Source organism: Xiphias gladius, chromosome 7 (genome assembly GCF_016859285.1).
Source record: "Xiphias gladius isolate SHS-SW01 ecotype Sanya breed wild chromosome 7, ASM1685928v1, whole genome shotgun sequence".
Taxonomy (NCBI): domain Eukaryota; kingdom Metazoa; phylum Chordata; class Actinopteri; order Istiophoriformes; family Xiphiidae; genus Xiphias; species Xiphias gladius.
The window spans coordinates 22,545,141-22,569,687 of NC_053406.1; the positions used below are offsets into that span (position 1 = coordinate 22,545,141).

General features: G+C 41.1%; 1 protein-coding gene across 1 annotated transcript; it reads left to right on the forward strand.

Annotated features, from left to right (window-relative positions):
• Window positions 1-747: 747 nt before the first annotated feature.
• Window positions 748-24,274, forward strand: LOC120791671 (glutamate receptor ionotropic, kainate 1). Its single transcript, XM_040130220.1, has 15 exons — window positions 748-975; window positions 9,367-9,534; window positions 9,663-9,920; window positions 13,107-13,288; window positions 13,868-13,921; window positions 14,367-14,540; window positions 15,422-15,565; window positions 19,674-19,781; window positions 20,668-20,781; window positions 20,879-21,082; window positions 21,164-21,387; window positions 21,808-21,926; window positions 22,178-22,395; window positions 23,011-23,236; window positions 23,406-24,274. The coding sequence occupies exons 1-15, from the start codon at window positions 891-893 to the stop codon at window positions 23,693-23,695; spliced, it is 2,568 nt and encodes an 855-aa protein (XP_039986154.1). The 5' UTR covers window positions 748-890; the 3' UTR covers window positions 23,696-24,274.
• Window positions 24,275-24,547: the final 273 nt, after the last annotated feature.

A 24,547-nucleotide genomic window follows, 5' to 3' on the forward strand; every position in this document is an offset into this window, starting at 1 on the left:
TTCTTATTGGGATCAATAGTGCATTTTATAATTTGTACTTGTAATTAAAAAAAAAAGAAAAAACTTGGACTTTTTGTTGCATTTTCTCAAGGGTATTTTTTTTTTAATCTCTCATCACAATGTGTGAGGATGGATGTGGGTCGGATGCCAGTGTATTTCGGTTACGGATACGAGGACTGGCAAGTTATCAGCATGAACTACCGGGGCAGAGAAACTGACATCGATGTTCAATTCGACTCGGAGGGAGGACCATGGCGAAAAGGAAGGACTGTTATCCCCACTGCTGTACTTGGTGGCAGAGTTTTGGCTCACTTCGCAGCAAGTCCTGAGAATTGGTAAGTGGTGGGATTGTCAGATCCGCCTGTGTTAGTTCTGTTCCTATTCCCTGTTAATCTGCAGACTGCCTCTGTGCAGTCGTCGCCTGTTTTAATAAACCCTGTGGTTACAAGACCCAGGTTGACACTCACTTCTTATTGGGATCAATAGTGCATTTTATAATTTGTACTTGTAATTTAAAAAAAAAAAAAAAGAGGGGGGGGAAAAAAACAACATGATAAAAAGGGATGTCTGGAGAGTGACTATGGGAAGCGAAACCTTACAGGCACACGGAGGATTTTAGAATGGGACAACTGGACTTCTTTTGACCAGTGGCAACAGCAAGTGGAGTGTGTGTTTTTGGTGGTGTGTGTGTTTTTTTTTTCTTTCTTTTTTTTTCTTTCTTTCTTTCTTTTTTTTTTTTTTCTCCTCTCATCACAATGTGTGAGGGATGGATGTGGGTCGGATGCCAGTGTATTTCGGTTACGGATACGAGGACTGGCAAGTTATCAGCATGAACTACCGGGGGCAGAGAAACTGACATCGATGTTCAATTCGACTCCGGAGGGAGGACCATGGCGAAAAGGAAGGGACTGTTATCCCCACTGCTGTACTTGGTGGCAGAGTTTTGGCTCACTTCGCAGCAAGTCCTGAGAATTGGTAAGTGGTGGGATTGTCAGATCCGCCTGTGTTAGTTCTGTTCCTATTCCCTGTTAATCTGCAGACTGCCTCTGTGCAGTCGTCGCCTGTTTTAATAAACCCTGTGGTTACAAGACCCAGGTTGACACTCACTTCTTATTGGGATCAATAGTGCATTTTATAATTTGTACTTGTAATTTAAAAAAAAAAGAAAAAACTTGGACTTTTTGTTGCATTTTCTCAAGGGTATTTTTTTTTTAATCTCTCGTGGTGCCTGTGGAGCACGTAGCTTTGAGTCTTTGCCGATGAAGATGAGCAAAAAGAAGCATTATATTCCATTAAAGACAGCCAGGATAATAAGTTGATGTCATGCACGGATACCTATTCATAGCGACTGTGTAGCTCAGTCGCTGCAGGTAAGTCGGTAGCTGCAGGATAACCTTTGACTCCTGGCACCATCAACCCCCCGAAACTTGGTATTTAATTCCGTTAATGCTCCTACACAGCGAGCCACAGCGAGTCTGAGGTACTCTGTGCATTCATGGTGTTTCTAAGATGTTCCAGTGTTTGATCCGTTGTTGAGTCACTGTGAACCATCTTGTTACTGTATCTCAAAATCAAATCGATAGTCTCCTGTATCATCCCTTAGGGACGCATGGGATGTGTGCCTCTGTTATTCAACAGCGAGCTTTTTTGTGTATTAAGTATCACTGGAAAACGCTGTCCTCAAGAGACTTTTCCCATTTGTTGTGATGTCCCTTTATAGATCTCATTATGGGATTCTTTTTTTCTTTTTTTCACAAAAAAGGAGGTGCTGAGGACAGAGTGCCGGTTGTCCACATGAAACAGCAATGTTTTCATCAAAATCCTGTTAATCCAGTTTGGTTGGCCCATGCCAGTCTCTCTCTCTCTCTCTCTCTCTCTGTTCCCCCTTGTTGACAGTGCAGGTCAGCGGCAGATGAGTGATTAAGTTGGCCTACTGCAGCGTCTAAAAGCATGTACCGTTGGCACGCCGGCGTCTTTGGCACAGGCGAATGTGAAATGGATACGGAGCCGAAGAATGACGAGTGGGACTTGGTTACATTCGGCTTCTTGTGTACCTAACGAACCCATAAGTTGTTCGGACTTGATGCGTATGTGTGCTGATGGCCAGTGGCACATGTGAACGGGGATCAGAGTGCGTAGTTGTCTGTTAAGCCTTTGAGAATTGACAAGAACTCTCCTTTCAACTTCCCTCTGCACTTGTAATTAGACAAACAGAGCTCTTGCTCTGACTAACCCCCCTTTGATTTCTGATGTAACTTTGTAACAATGAGCCGGTGCTTCCTAGCAAATTATTGCTCTCAGCTCCTCTCCCACTGGTTATCCACTATTCCTCTCATGGGTTCGAAGATTGCATCACAAAAATGACTTTTAATTTAGGCCTCGGGACTCTCTTCTCCGCTCGGCGCCCGGGGCGACTGTATGTTTCCAAATTTGCTCTACTTCTAAAGACTTAAACAATCAGACTTGTGGCGTTGCATAACTTTAAAGGCTAATAGGCCGGCGCCAGCTCCCCGTTCTAACAGTCCCGATCCGTGCTCTATATTGTTAATGTCTCGCAATCGTCTATCAATCTCCGGGGCCATCTAATCTCTGTCACTCTCTTCATGACCCGCACACATCATAATCTCTCCCATATGGTGTGTGGCTTGGTTCAATTAACATTTCTCTGTCTTGGCAAGTGTTGGCATCAGATTGTGTTCGGCTTTCACTCTTTTCACTGGGGTTGGTAATAATGGTAAATCTTCTCCACCAAGCCCTTAAACAACTAACACTAATCTTCTTTATGCAGAAAGTCTCTTCCCCAAATATGGTACTTAGGCAGCAACCAAATCTCATCATTGGGGAGAGCACGGAAGCAGCAGCTTGTGGCTTGGCCCCCACTCTGCATTGCTTTTGCCGAAATTCCTGTTCCCTCTTGCTTGCACGCTTTATGTATTGTTGAAATCTGATTTGTTTATTTATGATTCGACCCATGTGATGTGAAAGGTGTGATTAGCCGCTACCGGCCAGTGAAATATCTTTTGATATAAACGATCTCCTTGTCTAATAGTCCAGCGGTTTTATAAATTGTGCGAATTTTCCAGATGTATTGATACTGATTTGTTGTTCTTTCGGTCTAAATGTTTTGGTGGTTGGTCGCAAGCAGCTTTCTTATAAACAGAGAAACCTCAGTGCTCCACATCAAACGAAGATAGTAGACTGGTTAGGACCTCCTTATTCATTCACAGTCTGGCATGGGCCCAGGTTAGAGTGGTGCTGGTGGTGTTGTTGGGGTGGGGGTGGGGGGTCTCACTGGGAACTGGCCCAGGATGGGGAGAGGACTGAAAGCAAAACACTACGTCATTGTGTTCCTCTGCTTTAAAAGACTCCCCTTCATGTGATAATTGCAGAGTCACAAAACTACAGATTAGAATCAGGATCTAATGATCGGTTCCGTAATATTAACCTCTCGCTTCGGGTTTTTGGATTAAAAAAAAAAAAAAAAAAAAAGATCCATCCAGCTGCCTGAACCCGAACCCTTATTTTTCTTCTTCCTGCACTGAGGGAGGGAACAGAAGTCTATAAAAAGCATAGCCTTGGGGTTTATCCGCATTTGCTTGCAGCACGAGCAGAAGCTTTTGTTTTTGTGACCCCCTAGCATGGATCACCCCACAGCATTGTCTGGCCTATTAAAGATGAGATGGAAGCTCAGTGATCCCGAAAATTATATTGTTAAGTAATTAATGGTTGCTATAGCAAGAGTTTGCAATTTTCTTTTCTTTATAAGTTTCAGCAATCATAAAGCTGTGATGAAAATAGTGAAAAACAGCTCAAATAACAGGGACGAAGCTTTCCTGGTAATAGAAGATGGGCTTTAACATACAGGTATTCATAGATTTTTTTATTTTATTTTCGAGGACTGAATATGGATGATTGCATTCTTGGGTATTTACAATGCACAATAAAGTGGCTCAAAAGAAAAGCTTGACTGGGATTTCTGCTCTAAGTTCATAGTTTTACCTGCACCTCTAGGTTCAACCTTGTAATTACTGAGGTATAAATCAAGCCAGGCATCTCTAACTTTCTTATCCATTTGTCCATTTTGCTTTTTAATAGCCTGTTGAGTGAGTGCATGGATCATTCTGTCATCTGCAAACAGAAAGTGTGAGAACGCTTACTCCCTGTTTTACCTGCATCACGACTGAAAACGGATCCCCCTTACAGTGTTGGCTTGTCCTGCTCCGTGAAATGCAGAAATGCAGAATAAAAGATGCACTGAGCCATGATCCCATGACCCATTTTTGGAGTTACACTCGAAAAGTGACAGCAAGGATTGTGTTCAGGCCGGTTTGTTTACAGGCCACAGCGTCATGCCGCAAAAGCCATACAGCATTGACTTCCTAATCAAAAGATATCTCTTTATTTACTGCATATCCTAATCATATTTTACTATCGAAATAATTACAACAATTATTGATAGTGTTAAGACTTGATGGGATATCTATGGATTTGCATGACCCCAATGTTAGGCTGAAGTAAGTGAAGACATTAAGATTCAAATCTGCCCAAAAATTAAAAAGTTTTTCTTAACGTTTCTGTTCATCTGAAGTAGAGCTAGATCAATAATTCAGACATAATCCGAGCACTGATGATGTTATGCCCTGAACATTAGTGCCTGTTAGGATCCACCCGGCAAAGAGACGGAGATGAAGTATTTTTATTAAGCTGTGATCAAAGCTGGTTCATTTCCAGGTATCAGAGAACATTCAGGGTTCGCGTGTTCAACTTAAAAAAAATGTCTCTGCCTGAAAGGCAGAGGAAATCGTTAAATACCACTCTGGACATCAATGTTGACTCAGTCTCATTGGACCATAATTGTTGGAGCCTGGGGTAGAGACAAAGTTAATTATTTTTCCTGGTGATATTTGCACAGTGTTTTGTGAGGGTCTTTTAATTGAAAATGCCTGTAGAGATAAGACTATGATTTCCTGCGACAGTTTCGCAACCACATGAATATACTATGAGACCGGTTTTCCAAAAATGAAGTGGAGTGCTGTTGACGCTTCACTCCAGATGTCTGGATGGTTGATAGTGGTCGTGGGTATGTTATTAACAGAGTCAATATAGATGATCTTAATCCTCTAATTCACAGTAACCATGTTAACAAATGGATTACTCATTTCCTGGTACGGTGTATAACCATCTCAGGTATATTAATAACGTGTGTTGTCCAAAGCCATTTTAACAAAGAGCTCAGCTAATTACTTATACTAAACAATAAAAATTTTTTCCAGCAGTGTTTCGCTGCTACAGAAAACGGCCGTCACACTGAATCCCGCGGGTCGCTCTCTGGAAATCAAGAAACTCATTATGCTTCAAACAGAAATTTAAGATCTTGTCTGAAGTGGAAAGAGAGGAGAGATAAATGTGTCTTCTCTCACTGAGAGATGTGGCTTTCCAAACCTTTGCAAGATTCAAAGGGGAAATGAACAGTGCAATAAAATAGATATCATATTTGTCTCTCGCCGACAATAAAAGTTGTGTGTGTAAATAGTTTATACAGCTCACTTCCAATATAAAAGCTTTACCAAGTACATGTCTGCTTCTACACACTGCAAGTGCTGATATGTGAGTGGATGTTGCCGGCAGCTGCTAATGTGTTTTTTTATTTATGACGTAAGCTATATACACAAATTGTAGGATTATTAGTGAGGTTACATTCATTTCTCCGTGGAAGAGGCAGCAAATTAAACAGACTGGGCATTAATGGCATGTCAGTATATTTTATTAAAAGCTACTGATAAATGCTGAATATATAAAGATAATTTTATGTTATTTTAGGGAGCAGTACAGAGCCTCTCAAATTATGCTTTTTTTTCATTTGTCGCCGCTTGTATTATTTTTATTAATACACTTTGCAGATTCATTTGGCTACATTTTGAGCTCTTGCAGTAGAATGGATGCCTGTGATTATGCCCGCGATTAGAGGTCAACTTCAAAAAATGCAAATAAGAAAATGCAAATGGCAGCAAGTATTTTTGCCTCCGGCATCAAACTGGACCATCTATTAAAGTACGAGAAAAAAAAAAATCACTGGTTGGAAATGATGCTGTGATGCTGCCACTTGGATTATTTTGTTATTGAATCCTTAATAAGGCCTCTGACATTGGCTGCAGCCTCTGCACTTGTAGCAAATAGAAATCAAGACCGGTTAGTCAAAACACGTGTTTATTTCCCCTTTGATATTAAAAACACCTTTAAAGAACAAGTCACATCAAAGATGCTCCAGTGGAATATACAGTATTCCCTGGGCAGATTTTGTTAGAGGGTTATTGTATTTTTACCTGAGAATTTCATATTCCGGTGGATAGAATTAAGGACCCTAACAGGTCCCAGCAGCTGCTCACTGAGGCTCGGTAGCCATAATTAGGATTGGCACTTTCAAGCATGCTCTTAGTGACCAGGGAGTCCAGACAAAGCTCTCTCAGTTTGGGGTTTGAAGCTATGCTACACCAAAGAAAAAGGTCATTCACAATCAAGGTCTCAAGGGGAGCGTTTTAAAGGCCCTTTCTCCTCCCAAATCAATCACAATTTCACGGGCAATTCTTCAAAGACTGTTAGAGAGTGCAATGACCTATTGCCATCTGTAGCCTCAGTGTTGAAGTGAGGTCATTTGCAAACGGTTGCAACATCGAGATGGTATCTTAATGATTTGAGTTCATGGTTATTGGAACTATTGATTAATAATTCTAAAAATAGCAGAGCTGTTCAAAAACCTTATTTTAGCCTTTGTTTTGTTGTAGCAAAAATCATGTGAATGCGGCGGCGAACTTGAAAACGGTTTATTATTATTTTACATTTGTTTTAGGTCAAAGAAACAGACTTAACCTAACTGTTCAGGACTGGCCCTGTGTCTGTCTGTGCTCCCGTGTAGCGGGAACAAACGCTTCACCCTGCATGTATTACTTCAGAAAACCTGTCACTGAAGGCCCAGATGTTTTAAATGATTTACATTTGAAAGGCTTTGGTGAAATCGATGCGCAGGGGCATTTGCAGCAGGGATAAAGACACTGAAGCTCACACGAGTCCGCCCGCCCTGTATGCAGGTGTTGACTATCCAGTGACAATCCGGGGTTTTTCTGGCCCCTAATCCCAGCGTTGTTTCACGCTGTGCTTTATGTGACTAAAATGTAAAACACTGTATGTCACGCTCGTGCCTGGCCGGAGTAATATATGGCCATACTGCCAGCCGTGGCATGCTAGACCTGTCATCCTTCTGGAGCAGCAGGGTGGATTAAGAATTGGATGGTTTTCAGAATGATCTTAACTCTGAAACAACCCCCCCCCCCCCTCCCCCCACTTCACTGCTCTCAGTGGCCCTGGCGCACACAGCCAGCTGAAAACTGATTGTATTTAAATGAGATATGTATCTTGAAATTAAATTTTGACAGTTGCGATCTCAGCTCATTTTCAAGGCCTTGGTCAGTGTTTATGGCCTCGTCCTACGTGGGGGGAAATGTAAAACAGTGCCGTCAGGCTGCACCTTCTGAGGGGGGGTTTTATTTAAAGAGGTGGAAAAGGCAGCAGAAAATTTCAGTGCTACACGATGCCGTGTAATATTTGTGTATATTATGTTTCTCATTCCTTCCTCGATGAAGGTTGATACTTTGGATTACCCTTTGGTGCTTTTCAGTTACTCTGATACTTGGTTAGTCATTATTATTTTCGTGAAACAACTAGTCTTAAATGATTAGCTGAAATGATTAGTCGATTAACTGATTAGTCAATCAGGAAAAAATATATTGATAACTGATTAACTTCTATGACTTTATCAAGAACATTCCCTAATTTCTAGCTTCTCAAATCTGAGATTTTCCATTTTTCTCTCTGTTTTATCTCAATGTGAAAAGAAAATCTAAACAGTTACTCTGGAGACGTGAGCGTGGGCTCTAGAAAAATACGATCGGCACTTTTCTGAAATTTTAAAAACTACATGATGAATAAACTAGTTTTTAAAAATTTTAACCAATTAGTCGTTCGTGACGATGATCATAAATTATTGGCCCTAAATGTAATACACACATGAGTACACACGTTTACAAAATGCCATGCTAAACTTGGTTTTGTTATGGAAAGCGCTTTGTTTGGACTCTTTCAGGTGCTTGTTGGTACTTAAAATTATTACTGGCGAGACTGACATGAAGCAGAAATCCCTTTTGCATGACTGATGATTAAGTGTGTTTTAGTGAATGAAAAATGATGCGCAGTCTTACAGTATAGACACGAAAACCGTGTTTGGTGTCAATCCACTGCAGCATCACTTGTCTTCCAGTGAAATAAGAAGGGAAAATGAAGCCGCTTCTCTGTAGACAAGTTACACTTCAGAACTTACTGTAGCTTTGCATTTTCATTGTGGTTTTTACGAGTCTTAAAAGGTGCCGCGATTTTCATATACTGCAAAGTTGGATTAGAACAGATTAGGCAGCAGATGTGAAAAAAAAAAAAGATGATTCGGTCATATCAATTCATCAACACATCCAGATAGCAAAAAAAAAGTCAGTACAATGTGTTAATATGTAAAGAAAATGAAGACGGTAACTGATCAGCTAAAAAGAAAACAGTAGATAAGGTATTTAGAGAGTAAAGTATCTGTTTTAATGCAAGACAGTCTTTCTTAGCAGACACACTTAGTCCTCACCCTCTGTACAGTAAATTACATCATGTTTTGGGGTTCGTGTGTGTGTGCTGTTATAAATCATGAGCTGGTGGCAACACATACCATCGTGAGTTTCATCGAAAGGTGACTGCTGTCCAGGGCAGCGAATTTAAAAAGGCTGCACGTATGAGGTGAATCAATACAGCCGTTTATCTGTTGAACTGAAATGAATGAATTACTGTTTTGACATGAAAAAGAGAGCAAAAGGATGCTTTTAAATGTCCGCCATGATACCGTATTGCCGGATGTGTTAACTCTCGAGATGCATTCGCCGTGGAGCTGGACTGTAATGAACTAAAAGTGCAACATGTTTTCCCGACCAAATCGTTCCACACCTTTATAAAAGCTATTGTGTCAGCTTGTGAAATTTAGGCCATGCAAATAGGGTGAAGTCAGTAAATATCAAGCTTTTCTCTGAACGAGATTAAATCCTGTCATCTCAGCCGGGCCTTTAGTAGCATTATGTGATAGAAGGACATCCAAAATTGGGCCACATTATGCAACTTTAAGAATTCAGTCGTGGTAACCTTCAAACTTGAAAAAAAAAAAAGCTATAATGGTGGCGAATGCCTGTGCTTTGTGAGGTCCTTCGACAAAAATAACTTTTCTGTTTTCGCCTCAGCGTGATCCGTCCAATACTCTCACCACCCCTGTTTCTCCTCTTCCTACAGGGGGCATCTTTGAGACGCTGGAAAATGAGCCAATCAGCGTCGAAGAACTGGCCTTTAAATTTGCTGTAACCAACATAAACCGGAACCGGACCTTAATGCCAAACACCACGCTGACCTATGACATCCAGAGAATAAACCTGTTTGACAGTTTCGAGGCCTCAAGAAGAGGTAAGGGTCATCTCATTTAACTGTGAAAGCCTTTTTCGGTTGAAAAATCAACAGAAGGGATTGCTGCTGACTCGAGCGTCTCTCGTTTTGGGCATTTTCTCCCTCCACCTCCTGTTTCTTTACTGCAGCCTGTGACCAGTTGGCATTGGGTGTTGGGGCCGTGTTTGGCCCCTCTCACAGCTCATCTGTCAGTGCAGTCCAGTCCATTTGTAACGCCCTGGAAGTCCCTCACATCCAGACACGCTGGAAACACCCTTCAGTGGACAACAAAGACAGCTTCTACATTAACCTCTACCCTGAATACACCTCCATAAGCCGGGCTGTGTTGGACATAGTGCAGTTCTACAAATGGAAGACGGTCACTGTGGTCTACGAGGACGCAACTGGTGAGTGAAGATGAGATTTGACGACAGGAGACATATGGTTTTGATCCCAGAGGGAAATTCACTTATCGAAACAGCAGTAAAGCATTAAAAACACATGAGTGGCATCTGTGTGCTGTAATTGAAACATAGCAGGAAGGACATGCACTTTAATGTCAAATTTTAATCAAACAGAGCCACATGACTAAATGTACAAAAATGTGGCCACAATTTGGCATGTTTATATGTGTGTATATTGTACATTCAATTGCCAGTTTATTAGGTAGTGGTGGAATAAATTCAACAGCTCTATAGTAAATTCTACCTTCATGAAGGTTATACTCTTCGGTTTCTGTGGAAAGGGTTTTTACTCGTTTTTGAGGCTGTAGTTTTTGCTGCTGTTAGACTCCAATGACTTCTACAGAGAGGCGTTTCTAATATTTTGTCCACTCCATTTATATCTTTGAGGGTCAACGTAAATATTTTAAACCGGCACCAATGGCTGAATGTACATGCGTGTGTGTCTCACATATCCCAAAGTGCCGTTGAAGTGTTTGTTGGGTGTTAGGAGGAAATGACCTTCATGGCATTAAAGTTGAGTGATGAGGAGTCACGTGGTGGAGTCGGAGTAAGTTGTCTATGCTGATTCATAAGGAAAAGCTAGCAGCCAGAAAAAGCCCAACAACTTCATCTCCCATGAGTCTTTGCCATAAGCAGCCAAGCATGAAATTACTTCGCTCTACAGGATCTATAAATGAGTGAGTGAACAAATTATATATATGTGTGTGTGTGTGTGTGTGTGTGTGTGTGTGTGTGTGTTTGTGTGTATGCAAGCATATGTGGGACTACATGTAGAGGTATGAATATTTATATGCGCAGTATAAACTGTATGACCATATGTCCGCCATATTTATTGCATGTATCTTTGTGATTTTCAGATGAGACACAAACAAGTGCAGGCTTTAATGAGAAAAAATAAAGACTATCCAACAAAGAAAATAATAATGGTGATGAAAAATCCTAAGTGCCAGCACAATACTACTTAAAATATGGCCAGAAAAACCCCAACTTAACATATCAGCTTTTCAGAGGGAACGATGATGGCGAGATACTCTGGTATGGGACAATACAGGCGATGCTAGAGGAAACAGGGGGCCCGACTGAAAAGAGGGTGAAACTCTTTCCAGATGAAAATGCTAAAATCAATCTACAAAAAAGGATTGAATTTCCTTTTTCAAACTCTCTGGGCAAACCAGTGTTTGGAGATTTTCAGAGTCCTAAAAAGGAAAAGAGTACACAGTGTTCCTTCAGTTGGCCGCTTGAAGGCCTTCTTGGAGCCTCATTTGGTTTTTCTGTTGTTAAAGGTCTGAGGTGATGTACCTTTGTTTTGATAGTGGGATTGATGTGAAAATATTTTTGCTGTTTGTATTGTGTTTCCTCCTCGTGCAGGTTATTCTACACCTTTAATATAATTAATATGGCAAAAAATATTACGGATTACCCCAGAAATTTACTGGTGTACTTCTAAAATGCAACAATTAGCTGATCAATTGTACAGTCAACAGACAGAAAATTCATCCTCAATAAATATAGCCAGTCAATCCTCATTTATCAATCAAAAATGCCAAAGATTTACTGTTTCCAGTTTCTAAAATGTGAGGATTGTCTGATTATCTTATGTTTTATGTCATTGTAAATTGACTGACTGCTGGTCAGACAAAGCAAACAAATTGAAGATGTCACATTGGGCTCTGGGAAACTGTAGTAGGCATTTTGCACTATTCTCAGATATTTTATGAACTAAATTATTCGAGTATTTGAAAATAAAAAATAAAAAAAATAGCTTTTGCACCCGTAGTTTAAACCATCATGTTCAAATGATCATGTTCACATGTTCAACACAAAAAAAAAAAAGTACCATACCGTCATGTCACAGACAATAGTGAGTATTGCAAAAAATACTATAGTTTACCTCGCAGACTTACTGGGTTTCTTACTAAGGCACCGTGGTTTACACCACAGATTTACTGTCCGTGAAAACGAGATGTTAAATTTAACTGCGACCGTGTGCAGATATAAAACATCACCATGTGCTAAATAATACTGCAGCCACGCTGTAGGCATATATTAGGCCTAAAGGCCAAATGGCTGCATTTAAACCGGCCCTGACCAACATCCCATAACATCGAACCTCTGTTGCGTGGTTACAGTGAGGCAATGGCTATCAAAGACTGCTGCACCAAACCACAACTGTACCCCGAGGAGCAACCCATTTAGATTTCCATGAAACAGACTGTAAGAGACTTTGAGAAACCACAGGGAGACGATGGAGACAATGAGGCCCCTGCAGTTTACGAAAAGACTTTCATATAGCAATTAAATGAATAATATGAAATATATCCATAAGCATCACAGCAACACTGTGCAGCAGGGCCAAACAGTAACCCCTGCCAGAAAAAACAAACATCCAGTCTCAGATGCAGCAGAGGAAGGAAGGCGCAGGTTTCTTACCTTTAGAGGAGCTTCTTCTTTGACCTTGTGTTTGCAAACTCACACATCACGTCCAGTAATTAACACTCTCTCACAGTCTGGTTGTGGTCGAAGCGGTAATGCAGCAGATGTATCGACGCCACCTTCCAAAAACACCAAAGTCACATGTCAACCACTGACAGGACCTCTACACCTGCCCCATGCGCAGCATCCCTTTCCCCGTTGTAGTTAAAGGGCTGCGCTTTTGCCTAATGTGAACTTTTATTTTGAAAGTAGCTGTCGGAAATTGTGCACTATGCAATCTAGTCCGCTAGAGGACGGTGAACGCGCAAGATTTTTTCAAATATGAAAATACACGATAATGGGAGGATAAGAAAAATGTTTTTGATCATCGGGAGAAAAATTTAGTGGTGAGCAGCAGTTAAACAGACTGCAGATGTTGGCGGGTACAGATACAGTTATATAAGTATGTTATACAATATCAACAATCATAATATAATAAAAATATATAGTAAAAAAAAAGAAAAAAAAATTGAATACCATGAAACTTTACCACTCAAATCTCACAATCAAAAACAAATTTTTTTAAAAAATTACACACCCTTTCTTAAGCTACACCACGAGTTACATCTTTAATTGTAACACCTACAGAGGGTGGGTTTGATTCAAATATGTGATTGTTGAGTGTAATAGTGGTCCTCTTTTTTTTTTTAATTGAAGGACTGATTCGTTTGCAAGAGTTGATCAAAGCTCCATCCAGATACAGCATTAAAATCAAGATCCGCCAGCTGCCAACAGGAAGCAAAGATGCCCGTCCTCTGCTGAAAGAGATGAAGAAGGGGAAGGAGTTCTACGTCATCTTTGACTGCTCTTACCAAACATCAGCTGATGTTCTCAAGCAGGTAAATAACGCAAACGTCCAGCAGCACGTAGGCTACACCGGGCCGAGGTCATTGCCCTCGAGGATTAGTTCATAACTTCAGACCTAAAATGGAATATTCCGTCAGAAACCCACTTTGAATTTTTCAATAGAGAACACTCCCTTTGCTATTTTAGCGTTTCTTCATTGCTTCTGGTTTAATATTCACTATGTGCAAGATTAGTCAAATTCTATCCCCTTCAGAAATCCTATGTTCATTTTCCAAATCCAAGCAGAGCCTATTTCTGAGCCAGACATAAACATTTAGACCCAAAAGCTGCACGGAAGATTAATTGGACACTACACTAACACGAGCAAATTGTGACATACAGTATACTCACCCGAATACTTGTTAATGCAAACCATGCAAACAATTCGGAATGAGCTAATTCAGAAAATGGATGAAATGAAATACAGAGTCCCAGGACATAAATTATAAATATGGTTGAATGGCATTAGGGGAAGGGGAGATTATTTTTCCTGGCTGGAGCAAAAATATGGTGTGAATCTACAAGATGCAGCTAAAACTCTAAACCACTGCTTCCTCTCTCATCCTGTGTAGATCTTGTCCATGGGGATGATGACTGAATATTACCACTTCTTCTTCACCACGTTGGTAAGAAAATCACCTTGTCAAAATATCTCTATTCCCAAGAAGACATGTAGGTTGTTTTATTGAACGTATCTGCACGGGAACATCGACTCTTGAGGTTGCCCTTTGAAACTGGTTTGAAAAACCTGATGGATATGTGCGTCGGTAACACACCATGTGTTTACACACTTTTCCATCGTCTTAATTAAGTGTCCTTTTATCCCACGTAAGCTCGGATCTGTGTGTTCACCTAGAGATTCTGTTATGCAAAGATTATGCAGATGAACTCAAACATCTGTGGTTGTTTTATAATAAGACTGTAGTGCCCTTTGCATAACTCTATAGTATTATACTGTACATTGGTTCACTGTTTTAATCAGCTGTCCCTTTGCCCTTGCTGAATAAGTCACATGGGTCCATTTAAGCGGAATCGTATTAATTCTTCACCGGTATTGCTGCTCCTCTACAGGACCTGTTTGCCCTGGACCTGGAGCCATACCGCTACAGCGGGGTCAACATGACGGGGTTCAGACTGCTCAATATAGACAGCCCTCAGGTGGCCTCCGTGGTGGAGAGGTGGGCCATGGAACGACTGCAGGCTCCCTCCAAAGCTGAGACTGGGATGATGGAGGGGATGATGACGGTGAGTTTACTCTTTCCCTCCTACTTTCACTCCTACTCCTACTTTCACAGGGAGCATGTGTCTCAGTAGGGACGGCCGACTGTGCTTACATACTGTAAGCAACATGCTCAACAGGTCGCTGAGAGCCCATTAAATACCTTTAAAACTACACAATAGAAAATATATAAACAATTTAAAAGCTTGTTCGCTGAGAAAGGCTGAAAACAGTCCTTCAATAGCCAGTCTGATTTTCACACAGTTTTCCTTCCCTATTGAGCTGATTTTGTATCTGGAACAGTAGGTGTGCATGGCAAATTCAGAAAATCTAATTACAGTCATTAAACTTCCTCAGTTTAACGACGGAATAAACACAATTTCCCTCAAAAATCACGAGTTGGAAATAATTCAAACTGAACTCAGATTTGACATTTTCTTGACATAATCTTGGCCAAAAACTATTCTCTAATATCAAATAAGGCCATTGTCTAGATACAGACATAATCACTGAGAAATTTTATATGTAAATGTATAAACACGTAGCCCTTTTTTTGGAAGCTGCACAAGACCTTTACGGAGATTCAATCGCTGTGTCTCATCGCCCACACTTGAATATAGAAGACAGCAATCCACAATGTTGTTTTCTGATTGTGTGTACAATCAGAAAGGTACTTTGGATAAAATTGCTCACCAAATTATGCTCACTGTGGCTGATTGTGGTTGCCTTTTTGAATGCTCTACATGTAGTTTGTAAAAGTGGCACCGTATTTTTTTTTTTTTTTTTTTTTCGGCGTACGCTTTGAGAAACCGCGTGCGTGTGCACCAACAGTCCTGATGTGATAACTGCTTGACATGCAATTTGTGATCCCTGCTGACGGAGGACGACGGCCGTGGTTCTCTTTCAGACTGAAGCAGCTCTGATGTACGATGCCGTCTACATGGTGGCTGCTGCCTCCCAACGCGCCTCCCAAATCACTGTCAGCTCACTTCAGTGCCACAGACACAAGCCCTGGCGCTTTGGATCACGCTTCATGAACATGCTCAAAGACGTGAGTTAGGTTTATGAGTTTGTGACACCCGCCCCTCTTCATCCATCCATCCATCCATCCATTTCATAGCCCGCTGCCTCTGTTTCATTTCCTTTGGTGCAGGAGCAGAAACAATAGAGTTAGATCAGATGTGCTGAGCACGAGTGTGACAATCATATTCAAAATAATTTTTCTCAGGAGATAAGGATCGACGTCGTGTGCTGCACGTTAGATTAGTGGGTTGTCGAATTGCCATTGATGAGAGGTTTCCATTGAGATCTGCAGCTATATGAACGTTGAATGAAAACAGGATAAGATCATGCCATACTAAGTATCCTGCGATGTAAATCTGTCTGTTCAGTGGTAATTATCCCCATTTGATTTTGGCAGTGGACTTTCTCAGCCCTGCTAAGCTACAGTCCAGACCATAAGTGTTTGGACAGTTTTTGTTCTTCAGGCTCTGAGCTTCAGCACATTCAATACGAAATGAAGTAATGGATGGAAAACCGGAGAGTTTTTCAGCGTGAAGAGGTGGAATATCCTCGACTGGCCGAGTCAGTCTCCTGATCCCAGTCCGACTGAGCGGCAGTTCACTTGTTGAAGACCAATCTTAAGGCGGAGAGACCCCACAACAAGCAAGAGCTGAAGGTGGCTGCAGCGAAGCTCTGGGAGAGCATCACCGGGGAAAATACAAAGTGTCTGCTTATATCTGTGGGTCAAAGACTTCGAGCAGTCGCTGACTGCAAAAGATTTTCCACAAAAGATGAAATATAATGATTTTGTTTCACTTCATGTAAATCTGTCCAATTACGTTTGAAGCCCTAGACCTTGGGCACTTTGTGTTAAAAGGGCTATGTCTCCCCCACAGTTATTTTTATATTAATGTAAACATACTCAAATTATAGCTAAGACATGGCACTTTAATATAATATCCGTTATTTTATCCCAAATTGAATGTGCTGAAGGACAGAGCCTGACAGGGAAAAAAAAAATGTTACTGTCAAAATACTTACAGCCTGGACTGTGTATTAATGTGAATTTAGTAGGAACTCTTTGCACTCTCTGGTTAGATGTTTCTTTGACAAATGAACTTTTCAGTTCCAAGTTGGGAAAGAACGCTGAGTGCACGGCCAATGCCAAAGAGCCCAGAGAGCAGTGAGAGTAAATAAACTTTACAGCCATACAGTCTCAACTATTTTCTAATATTTGGACTTGTGATCACCATTTTTACATAAACAGACTTAAATATAAAAGCTTACCATAAAGCCGACTTGACTGTCTGGTTGGGAACAGAGACCAGGTGACTGAGGAACGTCAGGAAGAGCTGCAGACAACTACCGGAGGGTGATGGAATAGCAGGGTCTGAAACGATGTGAGGTCAATGCCTGCAAACAGGCAAAGACTGGTAGAAACCATGACAATTGGTTTCTTTCATTTCATTACTTCATCAAAATCAAATTAAGAGGTTTGAAACGTTCTTAAACATGTTACTGTGAAATATTAAAGAAAAGAATCAAAAACACTGTAGTACGCTTTGGAAAACGATCAGCAGTAGCTTAGTATAAAGAATTATTAGTTGAATGGGTAAAAGCATGCAAAAGAACTGGTACGGTCCTTTGAGGTTGTATTTTAAAGTACAGCTATAAACTAACTGTGTTGTCTGAAGTGCCCTTGACGAAGCCACTGATTCCAGAGGTGCTGCTCTGTAGCTCGGCCCGCACTCTGCTCTCACGGAGGAGGGAAGGAAAAAAGAAAAATTCCCCTGCAGGAATCAGCGCTCTTTCATATTTAACACTAAAACTTAACCTTTTTCTGCGGAGAAGGTTTCATGAAGAACTCACAGTTCAGGTTCAGCCTCGTTTACTTGACTGTTTTCCTGAAATGCATACGCAGAATATTTTTTGTTTGTGAGGGTGGCATACAGGCTTGAAGCAGGCGTGGCAAAAGGAAATGGGTTTTTCCTCATTTCTTTTCACAGTTTTCCTCTCTTATGTCCATGGATGCTCAGTGACGTGTCAGTGCTGTGTTGAAATCTCATTCTTTTCCTTCCTGTCATCTGGACTCTCCAATCCGAGAAGATCCATGTCATCGCTACGTGTACAGTAATGACACCAGCACATGGTCGAGACAGAGACAGTTTTGATTGGTGAGGATTTAAAAAGAGACTTAATGACGGGAATAAATCTGGCTTTAGGGGTCAAGCAGGTCCCACAGATGTGTGCAATAAGACCGTGTGAAGCGGTCTAATCAAAGAGCAACTTCGCCAAATGATACCCTGTAACTGTCTATAGATTGCTGATGTTAGAAGCTCTAACTCCTGGTGGTGTCTCGTTTAAACTTGAATGTTGTGTGTGTGTGTGAATGTGAGTTGCAATGCAGAACACTACTCTGCTAGTAATGTGCGTTTCTCTTTGGTCAGAGCCAAACTTTTAACTTACAGTAAATCATGATGCAAAGCTTGCGAAGCAGTGCAGCACTATAGCGCGGTGTAGTTGGATTCCTTTCACTTTGCTTGTCGCGCGTCCCAGTGGCTAGGGATACGTCTGGCTTGGTTCTAGCGGACTGAAAAGAATTATTTTCCCTGATATTAAACTGACTGACTGACCGACCGATGTAAGTTTCTGTTTGAGACAGAAACTTGATGAAATACAAAGGCTCAGTGTTGTTTGGCATCTGTTAATAGACTAGATTGATTTCTAATGGAATAGATTTTACAGTAGATCGAGTTTGGGGTATTTTGTAGAATCTAACACATGGTGTAGCATGACACTAAATTAATTACTCAGATTATTAGACTATATTATGATCAATTATTGCCGCGAGGGAGAGTTCACCCAAAAAATCCAATAAAACATTCATTAGTTTCGAGAGTTTTGGTGTGATTTGTGGCGGTTTGGAGCTTTTGCCGGTACTATGCGCTCAGCGGCGTTTGGTTTGTGTCACTCACAGTGCCCCCGCTGTTTTCTAGTTCTGAGAGCACACACAATGCCACGTGCACTGGTGTGAGCTCCTTGAAAAATAAACATGTCACACAGCTCTTCTTCCATACACCATGCTTTATTATTTATTAATATTATATATATTTATTATCTAATATTTATATAATATTTTCAGCTTCTGTTCACACCTGTGTCCCTTTTCATACAGTTTATAACAATTACAGTTAATCACAGTAATCTGCGAGCGTCACTGACCAGAGGACACCGGCCAGCTGTCCTTTTTTTTTTGTGCAGAAGGAATAAACTCCTCACAACACGTTGTATGGATTATCATAAGTAACCCAGTTTTTCAGTGATAATATTTGAATTGGGCAGCAGCAGCATGCTTTTTGTTTACACAGCTGAAGTCTTTTCATCAGTGTGTGATTAGATTATGCCTCTCCTGAATGTTATGTAGAGGCAGGGTAGGAAATTCTGGCACAACTCCACCCACTTCTACGGAGCATGGAGACGGAAAAAAAGTTATTTTGATGTAATGCAACAGTCTCCAATAGGGTTCTGCCTGAGTTGTAAGCGTCGCGTCGTTCCTCTGTTTGTGTGCTTTGGCATGAATTGCCCCTTTAATTATACCTTGAGTACACTTTGATTCGCAGCCAGAAACATTTGAAAACGTGAAATGCAGTGGGCTGAATGTAGGCAAACTCGGAGTAGCGGTATTGATTTGTAGCTAGGCCATCTCCCCATAAAGAAACTGGCCTCTCAGCTTTCCCTGTCAGCGCGGAATTGAGATGCAGTTCATTCCTCTAATCCCTCTGTAATAGAGATTTAACCTGTCTGTTATTCAACTGAGCCCACTAATTATCAGCTGCATTCAAATATCCCATAGCTCTGCTGCCCACCCACTGCTCTCCTCTCAGACAGAGGCCGTGCCTTGCTGCTCTATTTACATCACCGTCCACCATGTTATACACTCAGAGACACTTAATATTGCCGCTGAGGTTCAATGCAAAAAAGTCCATTTAGATGCAGTTAGCCTTTGTCAGTGTTTGTTGCTTAATGGAGGGCTCATCAATTATTCATTAAGAATTGTTTTCATTTTTCCAGGCTTCTGCCTGTCTTTGCATTTAAATAGACGACAATAAAAACTGAGGGATTCATTGGTTTTGTTTTCTGCCCTTTCTTCGCCACAGGCACAATGGAACGGCTTGACGGGACAAATAATTATAAACAAGACAGATGGCCTGCGGAAAGAATTTGATTTAGACGTCATCAGCCTAAAGGAGGATGGCTTGGAGAAGGTGAACTATCTGACCCGTGTCTGTATTGTCAGTGCAGGATGTGAGTGTAGACATTCAGGCAGAGCTGGACAGAGTCGGACAAACAAGGCCGCTGCTATTCACTGTAACCTTGTTACAGATGACTTGAAGAGTCATCTGAGCTGTTTTGGCCCATAGCTCTTGCAAATACTTGTAGCTGCCATTTTAAGCTCAGAAGTTTGTGGATGTTCCTTTAATGACTGACAACGCTGCTCTCAGCGTTGGCCTGTCATTGACAGGCCTGTTATCTGTTTATGACAGATCCCTTCGTGAGATTATGACAAGGGAATTAACCTCAAGTTAACACAATTGAAACTAAAGATTGAATTAAAAAAAAAAAAAGTTTTAACCAGAGGATTTATTTTCCACATTTGCCTTAAAGCCAGAATTCACCATCTTTGTTGTACCTTTCCTTTAAGTTCAGGGCTCTGTGATTAAAATGCTTTCTCTTTATTATTTCTGCAAGACAATCGCAGGCAACAACCGCCTGAATAAAGTGTGGAAAAAGGTCTGTACTTTAGCTGCCCTGGCAGACTAAAGGAATATTAACAGTTTACCAATTTACTCCACCTGATGCCCTCTGTGATGTCTCCCCTTTTCATAATAAATAAGCCTTAGGTTCTGATGGGAAGAAATATTCAACATTATCATACTGGACATGACATAGTTATATAAGATATGATGTTTCGTGTTCCTTTCCTTTTTTCCCTTCCCCCCTCTCTCATTGTTTTTTTGTTTTTGCCTCCTAGTATTCGTTCCTCTTCCCCTCTTTGCATTATTTACCTTGGTCACGTGAGGTTGACTCAGGCTGCTCGGGATTCTTTGATGTCCAGTCAGTGTGGTTATTTTATTATTTTCTTCTTAACAGATTGGCGTGTGGAACTCCCAAACAGGCCTTAATTTAACAGACAGCAACAAGGATTCTTCCACAAATGTGACTGACTCAATGGCCAACAGAACCCTTATTGTCACTACTATTCTGGTATGTACAGAACTAATTTTATCATCAGACAGTATTTGATCGAGCATGTCCTGATAAAACGGATGCGGTCTATATTTTTTTTTATATCTTTTTCCAGGAGAATCCTTATGTCATGTATAAGAAATCTGACAAGCCGCTGTATGGAAATGACCGCTTTGAGGGCTACTGCCTGGACCTGCTCAAAGAGCTCTCCAACATTTTGGGCTTCTCCTATGAGGTAAAGCTGGTGTCAGACGGCAAATACGGAGCTCAGAATGACAAGGGGGAGTGGAATGGCATGGTGCGAGAACTCATCGATCACGTGAGTATCGATCAATCGGAGAGAGAAAAGACATTCGAGTTAACGACAGTATCAGCTGACGGTGGTTTTGTTCTGTGCCAGGTGGCTGACCTCGCCGTGGCCCCGCTCACTATCACATACGTGAGGGAAAAAGTCATAGATTTCTCCAAGCCCTTCATGACACTGGGGATCAGCATCCTCTACCACAAACCCAACGGCACCAATCCAGGAGTGTTCTCCTTCCTCAACCCACTCTCTCCTGATATCTGGATGTATGTGTTGCTGGCATGCCTTGGGGTCAGCTGCGTGCTGTTTGTCATTGCCAGGTAAACCAAAGAATATGTTTATTAGAGTTGGTTATGCTTGAAGCAATATTGATCAACTAGAAGAAAAATTTCCCTTCGGTTGAACATTTGAATTTCCTGTATGCAGTACGTCATTTAGATTTATGAATTTTCCACCATTCATTTTGGCTGCAACAAGCACCGATGGATTCATTGCACACATGCTGGAGTAACAGACCACAGTAACGTCTCTGCGCCCTTGGTCAGAATTGAGTCGGAAGGACCTTTTTACTGTTTGCATTATGTAGTTAAAAAGAGCTGGAAAAGAGGTTAAATGCAGGTAGTAAGAGTTAAATATAAGCCGTTGCCACAGACCCAAATAAGGTAGTATCTTGTCATTATCAAGTCATCATATATATTTTTTACATTATTAATTGTAACTGTTTGATTCTTCACCTTCAGGTTCACTCCCTATGAGTGGTACAACCCTCATCCCTGCAACCCAGACTCAGACGTGGTTGAAAACAACTTCACTCTAATAAATAGTGTCTGGTTTGGAGTTGGAGCACTTATGCAGCAAGGTATACTTAATACAGCTATGACTGTATCATGTTTTATGCTGTTTTCATACCTGGATGAAATTTCCTTTTGGTAGAGAACCTTCAACCATCACTTTCGTACACAGAATAATGTCTGTGGTGCACCTGGGGAAAAAAAACACACCAGTCAGTGTCTTGGCTATTACTGTATTTGTTGCATACTGTGGTCATCATTGTCTTATGAAGTGTTTGTTTGTAGAATTCATAATGTACCTTGTGTCGTTATCTTACAGGATCTGAACTAATGCCCAAGGCCCTCTCTACCAGGATAGTGGGTGGAATATGGTGGTTCTTTACGTTGATAATAATCTCCTCATACACTGCCAACTTGGCTGCCTTCCTCACTGTGGAGAGAATGGACTCACCAATTGACTCCGCGGACGACTTGGCCAAGCAAACCAAAATAGAGTACGGTGCTGTAAGGGACGGCTCCACCATGACCTTTTTTAAGGTAACCTACCCTCCTCTGTGCAGTGAATGGGAAAGTCATTTTACAACAACGGGGGGAGGGTTGCAAACTAAAGCACCACTCTTGGGTTCAGTTAGCCTGACAGAGTTTTACCCTTGAGCCATCAGTCCTCAGTCATTACAGTAACATGACGTGTGCCGTCTCATGGGTTGGCAGGAAATGGAATTGGGGAGGAAAAAAAAAAAAGGGTAGGGTTAAAGGTTAGTAGCTTAGAAACTTCCTCATACATGCAGCTCAACAAAAACCTGTGGGCAGTTTCTCCATTGAGATTTCTCATGATTTATCGTTTAGCTTGCAGAACATCCACCAGTCTATCTGAGCGTACAGTAGAAATTGAATGACTTTAGGCAGATTTGTAAATACGTGTCACACATCCCATCTCCTGCCATGCATCAGAATGATAGCTCCAGTCAGCAGATAGTGTGAATATACTGTTTCCTTTGACATATGAGAAACGAGTGTCAACCACTGGCCATGTATCAGCATTATCTGTTCTTTTTAAAACGCTCTGATGTCATTTGCTGTGACTTGACCCTGACCTTCACCAACAAGACGCATTGTTTTACACTTCCATAAATCCTGATTCTGATTCTACAGAAATCCAAGATCTCAACTTACGAGAAAATGTGGGCATTCATGAGCAGCAGGAAAAACACGGCCTTGGTGAAAAACAACCGTGAGGGGATTCAGAGGGTCCTCACCACAGACTATGCTCTCCTGATGGAGTCGACCAGCATTGAGTACATCAGCCAGCGCAACTGCAACCTCACACAGATCGGAGGCTTGATAGATTCAAAGGGCTATGGTGTGGGAACACCAATTGGTAAGAGAGATGAGTAATAAATTACACACTAACAATGATAATCAATAAATGCTATAAATTGCTTGCTATAAATGCTCCCTAAATGCCTACAAAACAACAAACCCAAGGTTATGTGGCCTGCAATGGCAGCGATAATGTTTTTTAATCTTGCTGGTGTGTCCCGCTGTAGGCTCCCCTTACAGAGACAAGGTCACCATTGCCATCTTGCAGCTTCAGGAGGAAGGGAAGCTGCACATGATGAAAGAGAAATGGTGGAGGGGGAACGGCTGCCCGGAGGAGGACAGCAAAGAGGCCAGTGCCCTGGGTGTGGAAAACATAGGGGGAATCTTTATTGTGCTGGCAGCCGGACTAGTCCTCTCAGTTTTTGTAGCAATTGGAGAGTTTATTTACAAATCCAGAAAAAACTTGGACATTGAGGAGGTGAGTGTCGGCCAGTGCGAGTGGCACAACAAATATTAACACACTGGGATTCAGTATAAGACTGTTATGAACCTACTACACATTTGCGTTGTCGTTGTTTTTGTCAGAGGACTACAGTTATTACTGGGCCAACAAAAATTTCAAGTCTGAATGTGTTGAACTGCATTGTTACAATCAAAACACATAACTTTTTAAACGCAGAATTTAGTGTTTTAAGTAGTTTTGATGTAGAGCAAATGAACATTTTAGTCTTAATTGAAAGAATACATTTGAAACCCCTTTTATAATGACAGATGGTTGTCGACTTCTGACATCATGACACTTGACCATCTTGGCCTTTCTGTTTTTCGCAAAAAAACTGTAACGTTGTAACATTGTTTTGTGTGAAAAAAAATGTCATTGTCATGCCATGCTATTGTGGGCGGGTGATGGTAACTGGTATCTTTTGAGGCTTGTTTGCCATGTTAATTGCAGCAGCTGTAGCGGGTTTGAGAGGATTCTGTTATAAAATGTTTGCGATTTTCATATTTATAGAGCACGGAAAGCGATATAACAGCACTACTTCTTACCACTTTTGTATGTACTCAAGCATTTCAAAACATCTTTTGATTTACTCAGTGGCGGTTGTTTCCAGTTTGTTTATGAATGAGAACTCCCTCAAGATTTCATTCATCAAGTTGCTTAATAGCTATACTTTTTTTTTTTTTTTTATATCATATGACGTTCATGAACATGCATGTATAAGTTTCTTCATGTTGGAATTGTTTCAGAATGACTAAAGTTATGTGAGAAATTTACATCCTTAACCCTTTTATTTCTGGTTGTTTTGGTTTTGATCACCCCCTTTTCTGCTTGCGCAGCCTTTTCCTTTACGGCACGCAGTCGTAATCA